This window comes from Perca fluviatilis, chromosome 24, assembly GCF_010015445.1.
Source record: "Perca fluviatilis chromosome 24, GENO_Pfluv_1.0, whole genome shotgun sequence".
NCBI classification, from domain to species: domain Eukaryota; kingdom Metazoa; phylum Chordata; class Actinopteri; order Perciformes; family Percidae; genus Perca; species Perca fluviatilis.
Genome location: NC_053135.1, coordinates 13,140,907 through 13,164,512, shown reverse-complemented (window position 1 = coordinate 13,164,512; position 23,606 = coordinate 13,140,907). Strand labels below are relative to the sequence as shown.

At 41.0% G+C, this 23,606-nt stretch overlaps 1 protein-coding gene across 1 annotated transcript in view; it reads right to left on the bottom strand.

The window, feature by feature from the left end:
• Positions 1-19,294: 19,294 nt before the first annotated feature.
• The window catches only part of LOC120554796 (cilia- and flagella-associated protein 47-like), a 92,856-nt gene continuing 88,544 nt past the window's right edge, over positions 19,295-23,606 (bottom strand). The window contains exons 65-66 of the mRNA XM_039793819.1: positions 21,086-21,251; positions 19,295-20,277 (exon numbers count right to left, since the gene is read on the bottom strand). Of these exons, the coding sequence (XP_039649753.1) occupies positions 20,086-20,277; positions 21,086-21,251 (358 nt within the window). The 3' untranslated portion in view covers positions 19,295-20,085. The remainder of the gene's footprint in view (positions 20,278-21,085; positions 21,252-23,606) is intronic.

The following is a 23,606-nucleotide window of genomic DNA, read 5'->3' as shown; positions in this document are numbered from 1 at the left end:
ACCTATTAATCAAATATTCCCACTGTGTTCCATATGTTCATTCTGTTGGGTACAGTATATTTCCTGGTTCTTATCATTCATCATATTATATAAGCATTTAAAAATATACGTTTCAAAATGTTATACAGTAACTGATCAGACCTGTCTACTTTCTAAATGCAACCTCAACTTTTAGATCAACACCTTTTAGTTGACACAAAATACTTTCAGTTACAATACCCAATGAAGTTCCTGAGTGTTTTCGTTCACATCAGATTCATAGGTTCACTAGTCTGTCCACTCATTACTTATTTACTATATTTATTTCTATGAATGAGTTATCTTATAACAAGCAAGTACAACTTGAATAAGGAACAAAGTAATGGATCGATGGCTGATATAAAAATGCAATTAAGTAGAGCTAACCCAGAGTGAAATGCAATGCCTAACTGAAAATTGCTGGTGTATCATGGGGATATGTGTCCTTTGTTAATGATAATGCAGGCCTGCTTGAGCCATTACATGTAAACAAATCTGTTGTGCCTCAACCTCAACCTAAATAGTGTTATATATATATATATATATATATTTTTTTTTTTTTTTTGGGGGGGGTGCACTTTCAGAAATACTATTAATACATGTTTCATACAAAAAGAAAATCATCTTCACCTGAGATATTCTTCTGCTTCATGATAGAAACCATGAAAATGTCAGCTGAATGATAGTTTTGGCTGACAACTTTAATGATATCAGCTAAACTCATGTTCACACTTTAGATTAATTATATACTTAAAGATTTAATTATAAGAAAAAGTTAACAAATTCCACAGAGACTGTGCATCCAAAGGATTGCTGAAACACATTTAAAAAACATCCTATTTTGAAATGTGAAGTCAAGTAAATTATTTTGTACAGTAAAATTCCAAATTTGTCTCAAGGGGCTTTACAATCTGAAGATAGTATACAACACCCTGTATCCACAAAAAAAGAAAAAATTTGGATGAATAAAACTCTATAACAGAACAAAAAGGGAGACATCCCTTTATAAGGACTGATGCTTCCTACCTTTCCTGGATAAAATCTTATTTGAGTGTGTGTATCTAAGAAACAGGATGCGTCTGTTTTGGATTAACAGTCTTGGATACTAAACAAATCAAACTCTTCACACAGCACAGGTAACTGCAATAATTAAATAACATGAGATTGGTGCATCCAGTCTGATAATAGTACTTAAATCCCTCTAATTCTAATTCTAGCTTTCAAACAATTCAAAGATAATACTCACAAAAAACATATTTGCAGGTCATTGGCCTCAGCATGCTTCAAATATGAGAAACCTCGATGATTAATGTAATCTATCCCATGTCTTGCCATTTTATAACACATGTGGTCAGATGTCTTGCATAACAAACACTGGAATTAACTCAACTCTCAAAAAACTCAAAAGCTTCCTCGACATAAAGGCATCCTTATCTCTCTAGGGAACTCCAAACTTCCCCATGTCACCTGGTAGGCAAAGCCAATTTATCTACACAAATCTAAACAAATATTACATTACTGAGCTAAAGGTCATAACATAAGGAAAACAGTAAATAGCAAATGGAAAAGCACTTTAATTAACATTTCCTCTTAGACTTTTAGACTATTTGTAGTACATGCGGATAAAACGTGACTAACACTGCTTTTTTGAAAGGGGTCACCAGTCAAAAGGTTCAGAACCACTGGTTAAATCTTTACCATTGGATTGTATTTATATACAATATAAATGCAATTAGGAATTATTAGGAACACCCTACTAATACCGTGTTTCAATTCAATTCAATTTTATTTATAGTATCAAATCATAACAAGAGTTATCTCGAGACACTTTACAGATAGAGTAGGTCTAGACCACACTCTATAAATTCCAAAAACCCCAACAATTACAGTAATTCCCTCAATTGTTCAGTGTTTGATCCCCTTTCACCTTCAGAACTGCCTTAATTCTTCGTGGCATTGATTCAACAAGGTTCTGGAAGCATTCTTTAGAAAGGTTGGCCCATATTGATAGGATAGCATCTTGTAGTTGATGGAGATTTGTGGGATGCACATCCAGGGCACAAAGCTCCTGTTCCACCACATCCCAAAGACGATCTATTGGGGTGAGATCTGGTGACTGTGGGGGCCATTTTAGTACAGTGAACTCATTGTAATGTTCAAGAAACCAATTTGAAATAATTCAAGCTTTGTGACATGGTGCATTATCCTGCTGGAAGTAGCCATCAGAGGATGGGTACATGGTGGTCATAAAGGGATGGACATGGTCAGAAACAAAGCTCAGGTAGGCTGTGGCATTTAAACGATGCCCAGTTGGTACTAAGGGGCCTAAAATGTGCCAAGAAAACACCCCCCACACCATTACACCACCACCACCAGCCTGCCCAGTGGTAACAAGGCATGACGTTTCCATGTTCTCATTCTGTTTACGCCAAATTCTGACTCTACCATCTGAATATCTCAACAGAAATCGAGACTCATCAGACCAGGCAACATTTTTACAGTCTTCAACTGTCCAATTTTGGTGAGCTCGTGCAAATTGTAGCCTCGTTTTCCTATTTTTAGTGGAGATGAGTGGTCCCCAGTGGGGTCTTCTGCTGGTGTAGCCCATCCGCCTCAAGGTTGTGCGTGTTGTGGCTTCACAAATGCTTTGCTGCATACCTCGGTTGTAACGAGTGGTTATTTGAGTCAAAGTTGATCTTCTATCAGCTGGAATCAGTCGGCCCATTCTCCTCTGACCTCAACAAGGCATTTTCGCCCCCCAGGACTGCAGCATACTGGATGTTTTTCATTTTTCAGACCATTCTTTGTAAACCCTAAAAATGGTTGTGTGTGAAAATCCCAGTAACTGAGCAGAAATACTCCGACCAGATCGTCTGGCACCAACAACCATGCCACGCCCAAAGTTGCTTAGATCACCTTTCTTTCCCATTCTGACATTCAGTTTGGAGTTCAGGAGATTGTCTAGACCTGGACCACACGCCTAAATGCATTGAAGCAGCTGCCGTGTGATTGGTTGATTAGATAATTGCATTAACGAGATATTTAACAGGTGTTCCTAATAATCCTTTAGGTGAGTGTATATTATCTGATATATATATATATATAGATATATATATATATAGTAGAGTAAAAAGTACTATATTTTACTTTAAAGTTTAAAGTAACTGGATACACTCAAGTAAAGTATCTTGATATTGCACTCAATTACAGTACTTAAATAATATTTATAATCCCTATGATCTTGTTTACCAGCTTACTGTAAACAACAACTAAATGAACAAATTTTGATCTGATAGTTCTTCAAATGTGAGTTGTTTTTGTTTATTAAAATTCCACTCTGTGTTATTTTTAATTAGATATTTTTTGCAATTAGATGATGAATGAGCACCACAGTGTTTTTAAGCATAGCTCCTGGTGAGCATCAATAATGAATCCAGTGATTCTTCAAAAGAGAAATGGCTCTCTGAAGCTCCTTTACAAAATGAATCGCTTAATGTCCCGTTTATTTCATTTGCTACTCAGTTCACATAATGGAAGAGTGCACAGTATACAAGTCTGTATTCATTTTTCAGAATTTGATTACAGTGACTTTGCGATATGTTACATGTACTTATTATAAAAAGTGTATAATAACAAATCAGTCCCACAGAGTATTCATTATTTAAATGAACACAGGCTGAAGTACTTGATGCATTTGTTTTTCTTCAACAAGGAATGAGGCTTTGGTTTTCTGTTTGTACTTAACTATGAAGAGGTTAGGACAATTGCCTTAACATGGGATGCTCAGAAACATACTTGAGAAGGTAAATATTGGTATTTCCCTGTTTCCTGTTATTTAAGGACATTGCAGTTTTTAAATATGGTTATTTAAAGGTACAATGTTTAATATATTTATTGTATTTAATCAAAAAGTGAACACAATATGTTCTCAGATATTAAGGAGACATGCTGAGTTGAAATACTATCTTCTCTGACAACAATGCTAAAGTCAGTATATCCTCCTTTGAAATTTCCATTCCGTAACAGAATGCCTTTTTTTGTTTTAGCCTCTGTGTTTTTGTCAACTGCCCATTTTGACACCCACGTTGCCAGACATGAAACACAAACACGCAAAAACAACGGGCTGCAACGATGGTAGCATCAACCAAACAAGCTGGATTAACAGTGATAGATTCATTCTACCCGACATCTTTCTTAACAGTTGCATGACCATACCGTGGTAAAACACGGGTAAATATTGGTAAAGATGGAGATAGCTTAGGATGCCGAGTTGGCTAATTACCTCCTAAAGAGGTAAGCGTGTAGCTCCATTAATTTATATCATGGCTAATGTAGCAGGGATGGGCATTTTCAGTAATGTCCTCACATTAAATTATATACTTGACTACTCGCGGAAAAATTGAGACTCAACCGGTGAAGTGATGTGCTAACGTTAGGACCAGCCAAGGGGGCGAGCCATGGCTGCTCACAACCACTCAGTGCTTTTACAGCAGTAGCCAGGGTATGGTCTTACCCCGTTTAAGTAAATAACCAGAGTAATATAATACATGAGCGTATACAAGAATGACGTAACTATTTCAGTACGCTCTTCTAACGCACAACTGTACTGAGTAAGGCCAGAGCCCGTCTACGCAGAGCCTGTTCACTCCCTATTAAGCCCCATTGTACCAAATTTGGTTGCAGTTCCACCAGAGTTCCACTGGGTGTGATCGCGGGCGAGTGCAAAATGAATGGCAGTCTATGGAGCTAGACGGCTAAATTTGTCTCTTTCGCCTGATTGTCGTTGAGAAATCTCAGATTTGATTGTAGTTTTTGCAAGTTCAACATGGATTATAGGTCGAAAGTTGAATGAACGAGTACTTGTGTCCTTTCGATTTCTTACAGGTTGAGTCGTTGTTGTCCGTAACACGCTAGCATTCTGCTAATGCATGCTGATTGGTCAGTGAAGGTCTGATTACGATCGGAGATCCCGCTTGACGGCATCCGAAGCAGAACCAGAACGTCAGAGCCTGTCTACGGCCTATAAAACATTTGCAAACCTCTTTCTAGCACGTGTATTGACAGGGAGAGCCTAACCTGTCAGTTGTGTTATCGATGCTTCGAGAGAAAAAAAGGAAGTGACTCAGAGCTTTCCGTAAAGCAGTATCTCTGGCCGTACGATGCGTATGACGTCATCGACATTTTAAAAAGGTTTTTTAGAACAAAAAAGCGACTTCTAACACACAGCAGTGTGTATTTTCTTTGCCTCCCCTTTCGAATGCAACATTCAAATTACTAGACAAATAATTATATCCTGAGAAAAGTGGATTTTGAGGTGTATAGCTCCATAGACCTCCATTCATTCTGCACTTGCCCGTGAGCGCCCCCATATGGAACCAGAGTGGAACTGCAACCAGTTCAGAAGCCGGAAGTTTCCCGAGAGTGGAAGTTCTCCCCTTAGACATTCTCTTTTGTGTCAAAATTACACTGATCGTTGTCATCGTGAGATGACTGACAACTTTGTTAGGCTCATTTTCTGTAACCAGTGTCGCCCAGTGTCAGGCGGAATTAGCAATCTAGCTAACTAATGTTAACGTTAGCCAGCGGTCGCATCGGGCTAGTCGGTCCGTCCACATCTTTGCAGAGAAACGGCGTTGACAGCCCCGGAGATGGACAATCTGTTTAACCATCTCCTGGTGTGTGCAGCTCGGCAGGGATTGAAGTATATGGACTGTAGGCTGCTGCTGCTACTGATCTGAGCAACGTATCATAGCAAGGGGGTTGCACTGACCGATTACTTTCAAGTCAAATCCACTCCAGCTGAGTAGGGAAGGGCAGTACAAAGCATGACGCTTAACCTGACCATATTCCGGTTAAGGTGTATACATGCAGGAATACCCCGGTTACTAAAGGAGTTCTCTAGGTCTGTTAACCGGGTTATGAGAACTCCGATTTTAACCCGGGGTAAGGTGTAAATCATGGCAATTGACAAAACCGGGGTATTGCCCTAACCCAAATATAATAATTATTATATTATAATAATAATATAATGTACAACGAGGTCTGGAAAGTAGTAGCTAGTACCGAACATCTCCCCCCTACCGAAATTCTTCCCCTGCTTCAGTTGGGTGACTGGAACCGCGAGTTGACTGTCAGTCGGGTCTGCGAGAGAACAGGCTTTTATGGCAGTCAACATAACCAACATCTAGCAACTCTGCTGCACTGTGGAGTAATGCCTGGCAATGCGAGACTTAGCATCAAGCTAACATTGACATTGTGTGCCGCTGGGATTAGCGTTCGCAACGTGGCAACCCCCGTGAACTTCGACGCTGGGGAGGAGGGGACAGGGGAGACGACTCTCTCCAGTATTTTTGTCTCCAGTATTTTTGAATTTGGGCTGCAGTAACCATTTGAAACGCTAGCTGTCAGTATTACATATTGGACTTTAAATACATTTCAATACAGAATATAACATAACCACAAATGTTCAATATTTGCATATTCCTCTGCTGTGTGAGGTGTGGTGGCTATTTAAGTGTATACTTCCTTAATGTGTGTACTGCAGGAAATAAACAGTTAGAAATGTTGTAACTGGAAATAACCCACAATGTTTGATGTGTGTTCTTAAACAAAAGGAACTTGCTTTGTTTCTATGATTGATGTCTTAATGCAGATTGGACTATCCTGATTTGAGAACAATTTCTCAAAACCAGAACATAAGATAATTACAGTTTTGTCTCAAACAAGGTTGGAAAAAAGACAAAATCCTTTGCAAAGGTTTTCATTTTCTTTCTGTCGTGTGTGTGATGATGGGTTATTATTATGTTGGTTCATTAACATATTTCATATTCTGCTGCCAAGCACTTTTAGCTCTCTATCTGTCTCCATTGGCGGCATAGACAAGACACAGGTGCTGGATGCTCGCTGAGGATAGCTTCATGAGAACACAGCACACACTATGGTGAACATACAAATGCTGGCTCCTTTTTCACCAAGATAAGCACACATCCATCAGTCAGTGTAAAAGCTTCAAAGAGTGTAATAAAACGAAAGAAGACACACCAGCATGTCATACACTCACACAAAATATGTCAAGTCATCGAAGTTGCTTCCAAAATATGTCAAACAGCATTCAACCAAGCCAGACAAACACATTCCCTGTTGTCCTTCACACACAAGTGCTGCTTTGTCACACAACACTTGGATGAGTGAACAGAAACAGAATAATAACTCCCACAATCGTCAGTAGCATGAAATATGTAACAATGTCTCTCACACACACACACACACACACACACACACACACACACACACACACACAGACGTGATGATTTTTTATGTTTCAGAGCTGAGTTTTCAGGCAGTAAAAAGGGGGAGAAGATGAAAGCAGTGTTGAGCTGCTTGCTCTTTCTCCCTGTCTTTTCTGTCATGTTCACCAGAGGGTGAGTTTTGATAGGTGCATGCATGCACGCACGAATGCACGGACGCACACACTCAAAGGAATAAGTTTAGACACACACATGCAGTGTTTGGGTGAATTGCTGCAGCAATAATTAGATTTCACTTCAAAGAATCACGCAGTTGTTTCGGTGGGAGACGGGGCTGATGTGTGATTGGCTACGCAAACTAGCAGGTGAGGGACAGTGGGTACTCCAGGATACCGGACCATTTTCCTCTCTTGTAAAACTGTGTGTGTGTGTGTGTGTGTGTGTGTGTGTGTTCATAGTAATTTAAATATTATCCATCACTTTGACATCAAACGAAGTAAAAACAGGAGTCATGAGGTGAGAAGATGTCAGCTTTGAGATGCAGAGTTAAGATGGTATGACACTTGTTTTAGTGGAATATGTCCATTCTGAATGGCAGTTCACTGTTGGGTTTTGATATGTTGCTGCTATTCAACTGTAAAAACAGCAAATCCATCATGTTCCATTGGCAGATACCACTTCTCACATACATATACTAACTCTTACATATGCCATATATGCCGCTGCTGTGTGCTACTTATAAAACACCTTATTGTCATATACTGTATAAAACGGTGTTTTACTCTTGTTTCAGTGTTATATGTCAAGTGGTATGTCGCCGTTTTTCGACTGGCATAAGACACATGAAAACGTTAGCACTCTAACATTGAGCACTCAATATAAGTTAAATATTGTGTTCGGCGCGAGAGGAGGAGGAGGCTGCTGCGATGCCAGAAACGCATGCCTTTTGATTTATTTGCTATTAGTTCATTTTCTGAGTTATTTTCTTTTTACTAGTCTACTCCAAGGTGCTGGAGGAGGGTTCGGCCGATAGTCGAACCTCAGATTGGAGAGGTTGTGGATTCCGTCCTGGTCGTGGAACAATGGACCAGATCTTCACTCTCGCAAGGATCCTGGAGGGAGCCTGGGAGTATGCCCATCCGGTCTACATGTGTTTCGTGGATTTGGAGAAGGCGTGCTGCGGGAGTATGGGGTGAGGGGGTCTCTTCTCAGGGCTATCCAATCTCTGTACGACCAAAGTGAGAGCTGTGCCCGGATTCTCGGCAGTAAGTCGGACTCGTTTCAGGTGAGGGTTGGCCTCCGCCAGGGCCGCGCTTTGTCACCAATCCTGTTTGTAATATTTATGGACAGGATATCAAGGCGTAGTCGGGGTGGGGAGGGGTTGCAGTTCAGTGGGCTGGGGATCTCATCGCTGCTCTTTGCAGATGATGTGGTCCTGATGGCATCATCGGCCTGTGACCTTCAGCACTCACTGGATCGGTTCGCAGCCGAGTGTGAAGCGGCTGGGATGAGGATCAGCACCTCTAAATCTGAGGCCATGGTTCTCAGCAGGAAACCGATGGAGTGCCTACTCCAGGTAGGGAATGAGTCCTTACCCCAAGTGAAGGAGTTCAAATACCTTGGGGTCTTGTTTGCGAGTGAGGGGACAATGGAGCGGGAGATTGGTCGGAGAATCGGTGCAGCGGGTGCGGTATTACATTCAATTTATCGCACCGTTGTGACGAAAAGAGAGCTGAGCCAGAAGGCAAAGCTCTCGATCTACCGGTCAGTTCGGCCGAAATGGGTTTCCTCAGGAGGGTGGCTGGCGTCTCCCTTAGAGATGAAGGTCAGCGCAAATTCTTTCAGGAAAACGTCATTAACCCAATCACTACTCATTCTTAAATCAAATTAGCTGTTCAAGAAGTGACGCTGTCAGTGAAACCAATCAGACTTGGCCACGAGATTCAAGGGCCAATCACAGCCTTAAAACTCTGCTTTAAATCTGTTCTCTCCTTGTGCTGTCAGCCGTCGTTTCAGGCAAAGCGCTCGACCCTCCCCCTCCCCTGCCGCCTCCGGTCATTGTGTTTCTCCCGGCTGACCGCTCCGTTGCCTTTTCGGTCCGGTCTCTGGTCTCTTCCGCCACCAGTGTCTGGCCTCCATCGGGGGGTTATGTTCCTATTCCCTACCCCTTTAAGAAGATTATTAATTCGATGGGAGTCCAATCTCCAAAAGACTTTGTACATTCAATATCATACAGTTGTCCAATAAATATCTTAGCATATCTGCAAACGAAGTCTCTCCTGATTGAAATAGGGTGAGAAGCTCAGTCGTCCATGAGGAGCTCGGAGTAGAGCCGCTGCTCCTTTGCGTTGAAAGGAGCCAGTTGAGGTGGTTCGGCCATCTGGTAAGGATGCCCCCTGGGCGCCTCCCTAGGGAGGTGTTCCAGGCATGTCCAGCTGGGAGGAGGCCTCGGTGAAGACCCAGGACTAGGTGGAGGGATTATATCTCCAACCTGGCCTGGGAATGCCTTGGGATCCCCCAGTCAGAGCTGGTTAATGTGGCTCGGGAAAGGGAAGTTTGGGGTCCCCTGCTGGAGCTGCTCCCCCCGCGACCCGACACCGGATAAGCGGACGAAGATGGATGGATGGATGGATTTTCTTTTTATATTTTGAGTTACATGTGTGTACAGGGTACCCGTAGGATCTTTTGAAGACCTTTTTAACCACCTAGGCTAAAATGTAATTAAAGCCCCAGTGTGTAACGTTTGTAGTTGTTCATTATCAAAATCTGTATTGCCCTTCACAAACTTGTCCTTTTTCATGAATATTGACCACCACCATAAATTTCAAGTATTCCTATTAGCTTGGAATTTTACATTTACGCTTGCATGAACTGGGGGTAGACGCTCCATAATGCGCCATCTTGAAATACGTTAGCAGGTAAGGGATATACAGGCTATACTGCTCCGCGTTTTCGACTCACAGCTGCTGCTAATGGGTATCGTCGCTTTCCGACCCCGGCGAGTTTGAAGAAGGAAACATGGAGGACCACACGTATTCAAAATCCAAATTTCAGGAACAGGAGTCTTCTTCTTCGCCCAGAAAAAGAAAACGGATATTGAGAAGAGCAAGAGACTGGAAAAAGAGTGAACATTGGAGCTGCTTTGGAGGCACAGACCAAATCCCGACGAGCCAGTTAATTACCCTCTGGACTGCTGCAGTGTCCTTTTCTTTCTCTCTCCTTTCCGTCGGGTGGAGCGCGTGCCCGCTCGTGGTGTCCGCGCCACTCTCCGACATGACCTCATGGATGTATTAAGAGAATGCATGAACTCCAACAATGACAGCCTTTTGTACACCTTCGCTTTTTGAAGCGTGAAGGCTACTGTAGCTGCAATACTGTGTGGCGAGAGAGAGTTGATTGCGATATATGATCTCAACGCTAGATGGGAGTAATTCTTACACAATGTAGCTTTATGCTTCATGGCCATATAATAGAAAATCAGTATAGATTATATTAGTATAGACTAAGAAAATAATTATTTACCAAGTAACTTAACCTAAATTTAATAAAACATTTTAATAGAATACTGGGTTTTACTCATCACAAATCAAACGAATACAATATTTGCCGCATTAAAAGCTTTTATGCTATGATATAAATAGCTCTCGCATCTCGGTGCACACCGGTCGACACAGTCATACACTGTTGACACAAATTAGACTTTATTTCCTGCATGGAGTGTGTGGCATTAGAAATGGTTATTCACGACAAATGATTTATGAAAGGGGGAGTGGTCAAAGTATAGGAGGCGGGGAAACCCATCACCAATAAAAAGGGAACTCTTAGCTGAGTGCATTCATGCTTCCCACAAGAGTCTATGTGGAATAGTTCATTAGTAGGGATGCACCAAATCCAGATTTTTGGGGTTTGGCCGAAATACCGAATCCACTGGTTAAGATTCTGCCGAATCCGAAACCGAATATCGAATCCTACTCCCATCCTCAGTCCATTAACACAGTAAACACATTAACGAAGTAAACAACGTCCACAGCAGTGTATTTTTATTTTATTTTAACTGTAAAAAATAAAGAATAGGCAACTTTATGCCAGGAACCCGATGTGACCTCAGTATTGCTGCGGTACAGATCGTCCCAGACGCTCCAGATTCCTCCTGAACAGATGCGTCTTGATCTGATTCAGATAAATGGGATACAGTCTCCTGCACAAGCAACTTTGATCGGCACCTTTCTGTGTCACTCACCCAAAATTTCGCCTTGTATCTGGGATCCAGACTTGTTGCCACAACTAAGTGGCTATTCTGCTCGCTTTCCTCAAACCTATCCTGCAGAGATTTCAGCAAGCAGGTTTTCATCTGCTTGATTCCATGACCGTCTGTTTCGTTGTGGATATAGCAATTCAACATCATCACAGCTGGCAGGACAGTGGATATACATGCATTTTCTGCACGCATTTCTCTAGGCAACTCCTCGAAGGGTCTGAGCACCTTCAGAACATCTTCCATCAAAGTTCACCCCTGTGCATGAATATTCTCTTCTGTTAAATGTTCGAACATCAGATATTTCGAATTCCATCGTGTTGACACATCCTGGATTAAATGGTGATTTGGCAGCCCCAACTCCTGCTGTAGAGCAGAAAGCCTTGATTTAACACTTGAAGAGTGCCTAAACTGACCAACAGTTTTCCTGGCCAGTGTGATCATGTCAGAGACACTTTGATAAATAAAAATAATAAAAATAAAAACAGACTGTCGTGGATGCACTGGAGAGTGTGCGTAAAACAGCCAGCACTTGGAACCTCTGCCTCGGACGTGGCTTTCCGCATGTTTGCAGCATTGTCCCTCAAGACCAGGTGACACTTGTTAACAGGTATGTCCCACGCTCCAACATGGCATCATGACTTTGCGTAAACATACACACCACTTTCCTAAAGCCAAATGGCGTGTTATCTGTACGCATTTTGAGCTATCCACGTGTATGTCTACGCTGTATACAGAAGATGTAAACAAACACACCACGTGGCGCTGCCACGTTGCGTGTTATCGCGAGAACGTGACATAATATCGCGAGAACGAACAAAAACACGCTTAGGAAAACAATAAACGGTTGGGTTTAGGAAACAAACATTAACAAAACATTATTTTTTAAATAAACTGCTGAAAAATACCACACGCAGTCATGATCCTGGCTGTCCTGGGTGAAAGTCCTGTGTCCCTTCATACTACTCGCTACGGCGAAAATTCACACGTAATGTAGGTCAATGGCGTCCGAATTGCGTTGATTAACAGGTTAAAAGCGATTATGCGTCTTGATAACACGCCAAAATGGCATATGAATTGGCGTGTCATACATACGCCACTTTATGAGATCAGTCTGCACGTTCTGATAATTTCTTGCAGTGCATCTGCAATGTTTAATGCCGTGTGCCTTCCATCGAGTGCTTCACATCGAAGAATAGCATGTGTGCGCTTAAAATCATCATCAATCCAATGTGAAGTCACACTGATGTAGGACTGTGTAGTGTACTCATAAGTCCATATGTCACATGTAAATGCAAAAGCCTGTGCTTCGGCAACGTGTGCTTGTATGTGGGAAGTGATGGACTCATGCATTTCTGGGATGATTTTGTCAGCAAAAAAGGGGGATTTTGTAACGTGGCTCAAGCAGATGGAGTAGCTGGTTGAATCCAGTGTCTTCCACTGTGCTATAGGGCTGCAAGTCAATGGCTATCATTTTCCCAATTGCTGCATGAATGACTTTGCCTCTGATGCCCACTGTTTGTTTGGTGTAGTGCTAGCAAAGCTGGTAATGGTCGTCTGGTTAACACAAGTTTTTTGCTGTGACTGTCCTTCCTTTGGCGTACCTGAAGTTGCTGCATTTTGGCTGCTGCCTGTAGATTCCTTCATGTACAACTTGTATTCGTTCGTATTTTTCATAAGCAAATGTTTTAACAGCGGCGATGTTGTGTATTGTTTAGGGTCCTTGCCACCATGAGGCAAATCGGCATTGCAAACTGAACATGAAGCTTGACTTGAATCGCCTTCTTCTCTGCTACCGAGTTCCATTTTCACTTTCTCACAGCCTACTGCATTGAACGGTACACCTTCCCGTAATCAACGGCGGCGTCATTACGTCAACCAGCTTAGCGCACATAGTACAAGGTTTGGTTCGGTGGAAAAAAAAATTCTACGGTTCGGCTGAAACCGAACCCCATCAAAAAGCCCAATATTCGGCCGAATCCGAACCCAAATCCTGCATTCGGTGCATCCCTATGTAGAACACACAATGACTGTGTTGGGAACCGTTCCCTCATTCACTCGCTCACTATTTCCTCGAAACAAGAATAACTCAAATGAGCTGTGCATTGTGGGTATTTTATAGCGGACTATATAGTGAATGAATACCACTACAACCTGGGGAACGATTTCGAACAAAGCTAATGTAAATGTCATGTAAATCGGATGCTCGTCATATAAGGCTGACTTCTTGTTGCCAACAGGTGGCACTATGACTATGAGTCAATATTGCCATGTAGCTGTCCTCAGGCCTGGTCTTTCAAATTGTGGGCAGATTGGACAATGTTCATTTGAGTAACACAACTTCTAGTTTTATAGCAAAAGAGACACGCAAAAAAGCACACACACACACACACAGACACACACAGACACACACAGACACACACACATTCTACTTGCAGGCTGTCAAATAACTTTGTGTGCATTTCAGGGAGAAACAGCCCCTGCTTAATTACTGCCATGCTAATTGAATCCCCGTGTGAGTGATGTATGGGGATAGGACTCTCTGTGACAGAATGAAAATGAAATAGTATTATGCAGCCAAGTAGATAATCCATTTAGGAATGTCGGGGAAAACGAGAAGGATTAGTTAATGCAGAGCCATATGGCTCGCCTGTTGGAAGACATCAAAGATGTTTGAAATCTAAAATGTTTTCATTATCAATCCCTCTCTCTTTAAAAAAATAAGTTTTTACCAGAATTCTAAAGTCTCTAACAAACTAAACTACCTTCCCCAGGCACATCAGAACAAATTGTTAGGATGTTGTGCCTGGCTTATTATTCATTATTTTTTAGATGTTACATTTTACCTGAGCTTTTGTAAGCTGAACCCAGAGGGAAAACCTTGGACTTAATTAGAAAATAACTGAAAACAAATTATTGTTGGATGAATAACTCTTACTGTAAACATCTAATTAAAGAGTCTTACCTTGGCCTGTAGGGTCTTAGACAGTGCTAGAAAGGTGAGCCATGTAGGGTTGAATCCCAATTAGCAGTGTTTGTTAGCTGTCACAGAGGAGTGATGAACAGCACCTTCCCATGAGTCTTTTAGAAACAGCAGAACACTATCTATGACAAAGAGGTAGTGTTCTGCTGTTTCTAAAAGACTCATGGGAAGGTGCTGTTCATCACTCCTCTGTGACAGCTAACAAACACTGCTAATTGCTACTTACTTAAAACATTACATATGTATCAAGCATCTCAGAGTAGGAAATCATTTCTAACTGGCCAAAAATTCCCATAGTACAAGATGCTAAATTTGGTCCTACTTTTAGGACTAGGAAGAAATCATTTTATCAGCTTTCTTATCTTAGGGAATGACTCCTATCTCCAATATTTAAGAGAGCTCCAGACGACTCCTAATCTGTTAGAAAGAGGAAATAAGGATGACAATAAGTTGTCAAAACATTTTAAATGTTAAGAGTGACCTTGTGCAGCATTTGCTCTCACTGCAAAAAAAAGAGGTCTTTGCAACCTTCAACAGTGGAAAAAGCAGCTTTGCAAAAGTGTTGATTATGGTCTGTAACAACCTACAATTTAGACAGTAATGGCTATGGTGGTGAGGGTTTGAACTTCTCTCTCAAGTTCTCTTCCCCACCCCCCCCCCTCCATTCTTAACAACCATTTCTGTCACTTCACTATGTGAACAAGAAAGTGCAGCACTATGAATGTATTCCAGGAGACACAAGGTGTGTTTACAAAGACCCTAATAATCATTATAATACCCTAAGGGACTGTTCGTTATTTATTTCAGGGGCCACCTGAGGAGTTTTGGGATCTTTAGTCAAAATAGACCTGACCCTCCCTACACCAGCAATACATTAAGGATGACTCTCCAAAATGATTAGGAAAAAAGGGATGACCCTCCCCAACAATTTATTGAATCCTTCTGTAATGGTTTGACAAAAAAAAAAAATGTGGATGACCCTCCCATCAACAAAGAATAAAAAGACATGACCCTCCCCTATTTTCCTCCGGTGGTCCATTCCATAAATACCTTGGGGTTGATCTGGCACAATCAGAAGGAATTTTCGAACTGGTTGAGAGAAGTGGTGTAAACTTTTGATAATCCGTTCAATCAGAAAATATTAGCTCCTAATAACCATTAGCTTAGTCTCGCATTGCCAGACCTTCCTCTACAGCGCTGCGGAGGAGGGTCTAGCTAGTCCACACAGCATTCTGGGAGAAAAACGTGCTCTGGTTTATTGGCATTTCTTAAAACCAATCACAATTGTCTTGGGCGGCACTAAGCCCTGGACGGAGCAACGGTGCCGCTGCAAAATAGCCTCAGGAAGGAACTTGTTTTACGTTAAAAAGGTTGTTTTAGTCATGCAACAGAAAACTCAGATTGGACAGATAGTCTAGCTAGAGGTCTGGATTTACCCTGCAGAGATCTGAGGTAAATTGACCTGAGTTTAAAAACACAAAGAAAGCGGAAGGTACTGGACATCCGGCCGAAATGACGAACATCCTGCGGTATTTTCGGCAGCACCTGAACAATCCCGGATGTGAAACGTCATTGATATAGACTAGTAAACTAGTCTGGCTATCACCAGACCAAGCTCAATCTTTTAAGATTGAACATTAGTCTGGGGAGTCTGCTCTGTATTTCCTACTGCACAAGGGGCGTGACCAACAGGCATAGTTCAAATGACTGTACGCAATTGGATAGTCCTTCAACAAATCAGACCAACGATCCGGGTGACGTACTTTGCCTTTGGTAGTAAGGCAAACACATCCTTCTTTTGTAGGAATTGTTCCAGGGGAAGTTTCTGTTCCATTTTCAGAGAAAACTTGCCTTTGAAATCTTTTAAAACAGCAGCGACAGCGGCATCAACGGGATTGCCGCCATGCTGAATGTAAACAAAAAGCTGCTTGCTGTCGCTTCTCTATCGTCATCGTGTTAAACCCACCAATAGCGCACCAGGTGGATAAGCCAGTTTTTGATTGGTCCCCGCAGATTTGTAATGGAAGCAGGATAGAAATATGTACAGGTTTCCAGCCTGAGATCGGACTTGGTTTACCCAGTCTACTAGTAAATGCTTAATTCAATCGTTTCTTTCTGGTTGGAATAAATTTGCCTATACACATAAAGCCTACACATAAAATGTGGTACTGTTTCAGCATTTTCAGATCACATAACCTCACAACTGTCAGAAAACTACAATATATCACTGAAAGTCAGTGTAAGAAACCTTATAATTACCTCTCAGTCCTAGTCTGAGTGAGTGTTTTTAGTCCTAGTTCAACTTTTAACGCAATCTGTTCAACAAAGCTGTACCTTACCCATACCTGCACAGACTAGCTCAACAGAAGCCCACGGAATATCTTTGTATTACTGCACAACTGTTAAGCAGTGCTACACAATTCAGAAAAACTTAACGTTCTCTCGAAGGAATTGAAGTTAAACTTTGAGTATCTTGTTTTGTACGGAGGCCAGTGGATCTGCTTAGTTCAAGTTTAATGTGTCAGCACTTCGCGGCCTGTCACCAAGATTTCATTATTGTAAGACTGACTTCAGTGTGATCTCTTGTTACTGCAGGCAACATAACAGATCCTCCACCAATTACTGTTGGCTTGCCTCATCTGTTGCTGGGGCAACGCACCTGCAGAGGAAGGCGAGAAGGGGAGCTCATTTCCGCAGGTAATCTATGGACAGGAATCAACAACCACACACACACACACACACACACACACACACACCCACACACACACACTTTCCCTCACAGATGATATGCAAAATACATGCAGTGTCTTTTCTTTATCCTCCACCTGACACCAGCCTTTTACTGTTCACTTTATCTGCTGCTCTCATCTGTTCTTGCTCTCCCTCCCCCTTTTGCTACTTCCATCATGTATTACTCCAACCATATCCTTTGCCTTACCTCTCTTGTGTCCTTTATTCTCTCTCTCTCTATCTCTCTCCATCTTCTATCTTTTGCTTCTTTCCTCAATCTTTCCGATCTCCTCTCTCTCTCTGCTCTAGTACGCTGCAGATGGTGCTTAATGGACGCATAACTGAGCGTAACTGCCTCGTGAATAATTCCACAGGCACAAGGTGAGCCATAGGACAGCTCCATATGTGGACCCACAGAAAGGCAAGTGCAAACGCATAGGCACACACAAACAACAGAATGTGACTCTCTAACACAACAAACACATTTTAAAACAACTTCAAGGGTACCATGAATTAATTTTCATCATGATTAATCATTTGAATTAAAAATCATTTACAGCCCCAACATACTCTTTATCTCTGTATCTATCCTCTGACCTGTGCTTTTCCAGCATCTTTTCATTGAGTTCCTTGGAGTGTTAGCCTTTGTCTTCATGGTGGAGGTTTTTGCCAAAATGCTGACTCACCAAAACTTGAACCTTCCAGATACAGGTGAACTCAATTTAATTATGAGACTTATGTGACTTGTGAAACCAATTGACTGCACCTGGGATGATTTAAGTGTGTCCTATTAAATGGTGAGTACTACATTTTATGTTGGTAATTAATTTAGATCAGATTGTAGATTTCTGTTTTGACTTTGTCATTGAAGGATCTTTTCTGTTATTTAGTGTCAAAGACACATAAAATCTCCTTGATTCAATATAAGCCAGTTGGATATTGTGCTCAGGGGGAGAGAAAGGAGGAGGCTGTGATGCCAGAAACACATGCCTTTTGATTGATATGCAATTAGTTCATTTTCGGAGTAATTTTCCTTGTATTTTCTTTTCGTATTTTGAGTTAGATGTGTCATGAAGAGCACTATGAATACTAAAAACTGGTTAGGAGAAGTGATGTAAACCTTTGATAATCCGTTCTATCAGAAAATATTAGAAATATTATTCCTAATAACCATGTAAATGCTTAATTTGATCGTTTCTCTCAGGTAGGAATTAATATATTCTTTCTGCGTATGTTTGCCCCATGTGGGGGTAACATTAGATGATGTTGCTTGCGTGAGGGACAGTAGCATGGCAATAGCAAAAGCAAAACTGGTCGGTAGCTGATACATTTTTGTTGTTAGTGTACACTTAAACTGATATTGACGCTATGTGGCTATATGGCCATTCAGAACAGCTATTAAGACTTGCTTTCCGACATGGTTGGACAACACAGCGTAAAAACTAATAACCTTCTAGCATAACCCTTAGACTACAGAAATAAGAAGTTTCCCCCCTGCTGTAAGGGTACATAAGTTAACAAGTGTCACTGAATGTGCCATTGAACAGTGGAAGAGAAGATTCCATATTCTTCATGGAAAGGGTGTTCAACAGTCCACAGAGGGATTGCAACATCCAACATTGCTGTGCTTGCAATACTGCACAATATACTTTATGTAAGATGCAGCACCATGAAATAATTTGATGGCTAACATGGATAATTTCACTAATGTATGTACATTTATCTTATGAAGGACAAACACAAGCAGCTTGCCAGTATTTTACATTAAATCTTCTTTGATTCAGTGTTGCAAAACAACACAACATGGTATCTTCCAAGAAGGGCGAATACTTTTTTATAGACACTATTTTATAGAGACAATATTTATGAAACTGAAATAGACTTATTAAAAATCCTTAGCTGACAATGCAGCTACAGATCATAGATGCTACAGATTCAAGAGAAGAGCCTGACAGCCATGTGTGCTGTGTAGGATACATTTGTATGCACACAGGCCCACACACTGGGCAACCTCTTAAGGCTCATGTGGTTTGATTTATTAAATAGAAGAAGATACTGAGATTTTCAGAAAGGTTGCACTGTATTTCAAGGTTGTCCTGGTTGGTGTAATATAATGTGGGGTGGCAATATCTGCCTAACAGGATCATAAGAGAAGGGATGAATAAAACAAAGTTGGTAACATTTTACTCTAAGGCATTATAGGGACACCATAACCATTACTGGCATTTATTGCTTATCATACGTCTGATAACTGCTGAAATGTGTAAAACGTCAGGGACAATGACTCTTTCAATTCATTCCAATCATAAAGAAAGACAGGGAGATGAAGAAAGCAGCTACAGAAGGAATTTTGCATGTGGAGTTTTTTTGCCAACTGTGTTACAACATGTATGATGATGACTTTGGAGAGTATTGTTTAAATGAAGGCATTACTTCAAGGTTATTTACAGTTTGAGATACATTAGCAGTGATGAACACTGATTTCAAATCAAAGAACTGGGCAATTTATTTTTCAAATTTCAAGTTCAAGAGTTTTCAAAAATGTCCTTCACTTGCCACAAGGTAGACAAAAAACATATTTGTATTAGCAGAAAAATAGCTAATTAGAACTGCTGATAAGAAACACTAACACGACTAATGAGCCATTTTAAGAAAAAAAAATGGACAAATGATGAATGATGCATCAGCACCATGTGCCTGTCCAAACTAAAATATAAAGGTATCTCTTTGAAGACGACACATGTTGCTGGATAAATAAAGCAACCGTGGTTATAATTTAAACATTAAAAGTCAAAAAGAAAGCTAAGACACAAATGACGATCCTTAGCTGTAGGAGAGAGTGAGAATGTCCTTTATCTGTGGACTTTGAGAGGGGACGAGTTAGCCAGGGAGGGAAGCCGAAGGTTCCGAACCACAAAGTTCTGGAGCTGTTCATTGGCTGGACGGAGCACAGAAGAGCTGGCATTGGGGGATGTGGTACAGATGGGTGGGGAGTCATGAGGGGTTTTCCCTCTTACCTCATAGGTCCACTGCATGTCTGCTGCCTGTAATAAGAGAAGTAAGCTGTCAATTATGCAACTCTGATAATTATTGAGTTTGTATGGTGAATATGTAATTCAGCATATGCATGGTTTTAACTAGAGATGGTCCAGTATCGGCTCCGATACTGCCTAAAACGCTGGTATCGGTATCGGAAAGTACTGGAGTTTATGCACCGATCCGATACCACGTCATAAAGCCTTAAAGAAAATCTACGTTAAAGTAGTTTATTTAGGTTATTTTTACGTTATACTGACTGTCAAACTGGATAATAAAAGAAAGTTCTGTGGCATTCATTGTTTGTGTTTGTTCATGTTTCACAAAGAGTTTAACCTGAGCCAGACCGACAACAAAGATAGAAATAATATCACATCCATACAGGGATAGTAGTATACAGTTGTTAAAACGATAAAATATATGACACACTGGTATCGGATCGGCACTCGGTATCGGCCGATACGCAAGTTGAGGTATCGGAATCGGTATTGGGAAGCAAAACATTGTATCGGGCCATCTCTAGTTTTAACTTTGGCCAGTATCGTGGCATCTCACATCTGCAGCTGGAAATCCTGCTATCGCTTCTAGCTTACTTGGTGCTTTTAACAGTAACAGAAACTGTACATTTCTGCACTACTTGAAACTCCTAAAAGTAATAATAACTCTGAAACACTTTTATTGGTAACATGTTATGACCGGTGATGCAGCGGTAAAAAAGACCTCTTAGACATTTAGTACAATTTATTACCATAAAACAGAAACTACAAATAGACCCAAAAGTCAGTGAGATTATCAGAGAATAAATAATTGAAATACCTGGATGGTTAGTCTTGCTCTGTGCTTGCTGTACATGGTAGGTGTGAAGGACACAGTGATGAGGGCTCCGGTAGAACCAACAGGAGGTAACATCCCTGAGGCTGGAGTCACTGTGAACTCATTGCTGCTGCCTGGCAGGAACATTGCTGTGAACGGCTCTGGCCTCCTGGAATGGGAATGTTAGTCACTTTTCACCACAAGACCTTTCTCAGGGGACCTGATGACCTTATGAGGATCTTTGGAACTTTACATTTTTGACCAGAGGAACAAGGAACTAAATGTAGTTCCTGGTGCCAAAAACCTTTAGTTCCTAAGTTTACACCCAAAGGCTCTTGAAACTTTGCTCAAAAAGGGCAATATACAGGGTACCCCCAGGATCCTCCAAATTAAATTCAAGGCTTTTTAAGACCTTTTTAATACCATTTCAAATGAAATTCAATGCCAACTTCGTACCCATTCCGACAGAAGTATGAGGGGAAAATGTCAAATCTGTATACATTTCAAAACCTAGAAAATTATTATGTACAAGTAGGCTATTTGAATTAACTAACACATTGTATTTAAAGTAAAGTATCAGTCATTTAATACAATTTATTGGGTTATAATATAATCCAATAAAATAAGATAATTACACTGCATAAGAGCACTTTTACTTTTGGTACTTTAAGTACAGTATATTTTGATAATATTTTGTTACTATTATTTAAGGACAATGTTGAATGCAGGACTTGTAACTGAAAAGTAATTTGTAACTCTACAACACTGTTTTTTCTACTTTTCATACACGATCTGAGTAAGTCTTCTGTATCACCAACAACAGTCGTGCATGAATACCTGCAGCTGTGTTTAACACTGAAAACACACAGCTCAGTTCAGCGTTTACTCAGGGCTCTTAAGTTTTAAGGACAGGCAAGAGTGACATCTTTTGTTGAGGAAGTAACCTCCTTAAATGTGCATATAACAATTATTCACCTCAATGATAAATTCATTTTAATGAATTAATACATTAAATTAATACACGAAAAAAATACATGAATGAATACGCCCCGTTTGGGTCTCTGAATGAGTGAACGTTTAGGGAAGTGTCTGTACGCTGCTCCATGCTTTTTTCTCATTGGTTGTTGCGTTAAATCTTACCCAGATACAATAGTGCTAATTGGCTATTGTGTAGCCCCTTTCTTTTTCTTTTGATTGGCTGATAAGTGGCAGGCTCGACTAAGAACTTTTATTTATATATATATATATATATATATATATATATATATATATATATATATATATATATATATATCTCAATGGAGACACGCTTGATTCCTGTCAGTGTCATAGTGAGGGCGGCGCTCCAGAAAAATTATGGGCGCATATTAAATATATATCTATTAATTAAATTAATTAAATATATTATAGTTTTTCCGCGTAGAAATACAATGTGTGGCGGGACTGCGTGACAAAAGATCAAATGAGTGACTGTCACGCTCAATGTGTGACACTTGAGAGCCCTGGTTTACTTGCAGCTCCGCTACAGTAGCAGCGAACCTTTAACGTTACCTGTAGTCACATCGTCTCTAAACAGTCCGCTCACCGTGAAGTCCTGCACGGATCAACAGATCTTAGAGCGCGCCGGCTGCTCGCTCAGTTTGTTATAAAACGCACCTAGCAGATTAATGGAGCCGCTCGGTGTTTGGCTAGCTAATAAGCCGTTAGCCTGTTACCTTGAGCTTTGTTTGAAGGCGCTGAGTGGCCAGCCAGGCTCGACACACCCAAAACATTCCGCACATCCGCCGATCAGTTTAACCGCTACCCCCGTACCAGTCAGAGAGGCGTGTTTACTTTGTGTCTCGGTCCTCCGGTGCGTCCAGAGACGGGCTCCGGTCAGTTTTTAAATTAGCCTACATTAGTAACAGTTCATTTTGTTACGGTATGAACTTAATCCTAGGAAAGGCGAAAAATATAAGACCTTTGTAACGAAATCCAAGACTTTGTATACCAAATTCAAGGCTTTTAAGGCCTTAATTTGAGATTATCAAATTTAAGACTTTTTCAATGCTTTTAAGACCCCGCGGGTACCCTGATATAGCTGCATTAATAGGGTTTTTCCCTATGTGCTGGCTCGGCTCAGTTTGGCACGTCAGCCCAGCACGGCAGGGATTTGAATTTCCATTACAACAGTGCTACCATCTTGAAGGTGTGTCTTTAGTGGCGTGGCTTTTCGGGGCTACGGCTCAAAGGCAGCTCTGTGTATGTTTGGCTTTCAGAAAGTATTTCTCATGTCACAGAAACCACTGAGAGTGAATCTTGTGTGTTGGATCTTATTATGACACTTTCTCTGATGTGTTTTTGTTCTACCCTAACGGCAGAGAGGTCCCCGGGGAACGCAACATCTGCTTTTGCCATTTAGAAGCCAGCGAGCCTGAGTGGTTAAAGGAGCAGCTGTAAAACGCTGGATAAAATTTATAATTTCCTATTACTTCTTGACGATAAAAGTCCTCTGTTATTTTGTTATTTAAAAGCTTTTATTAAT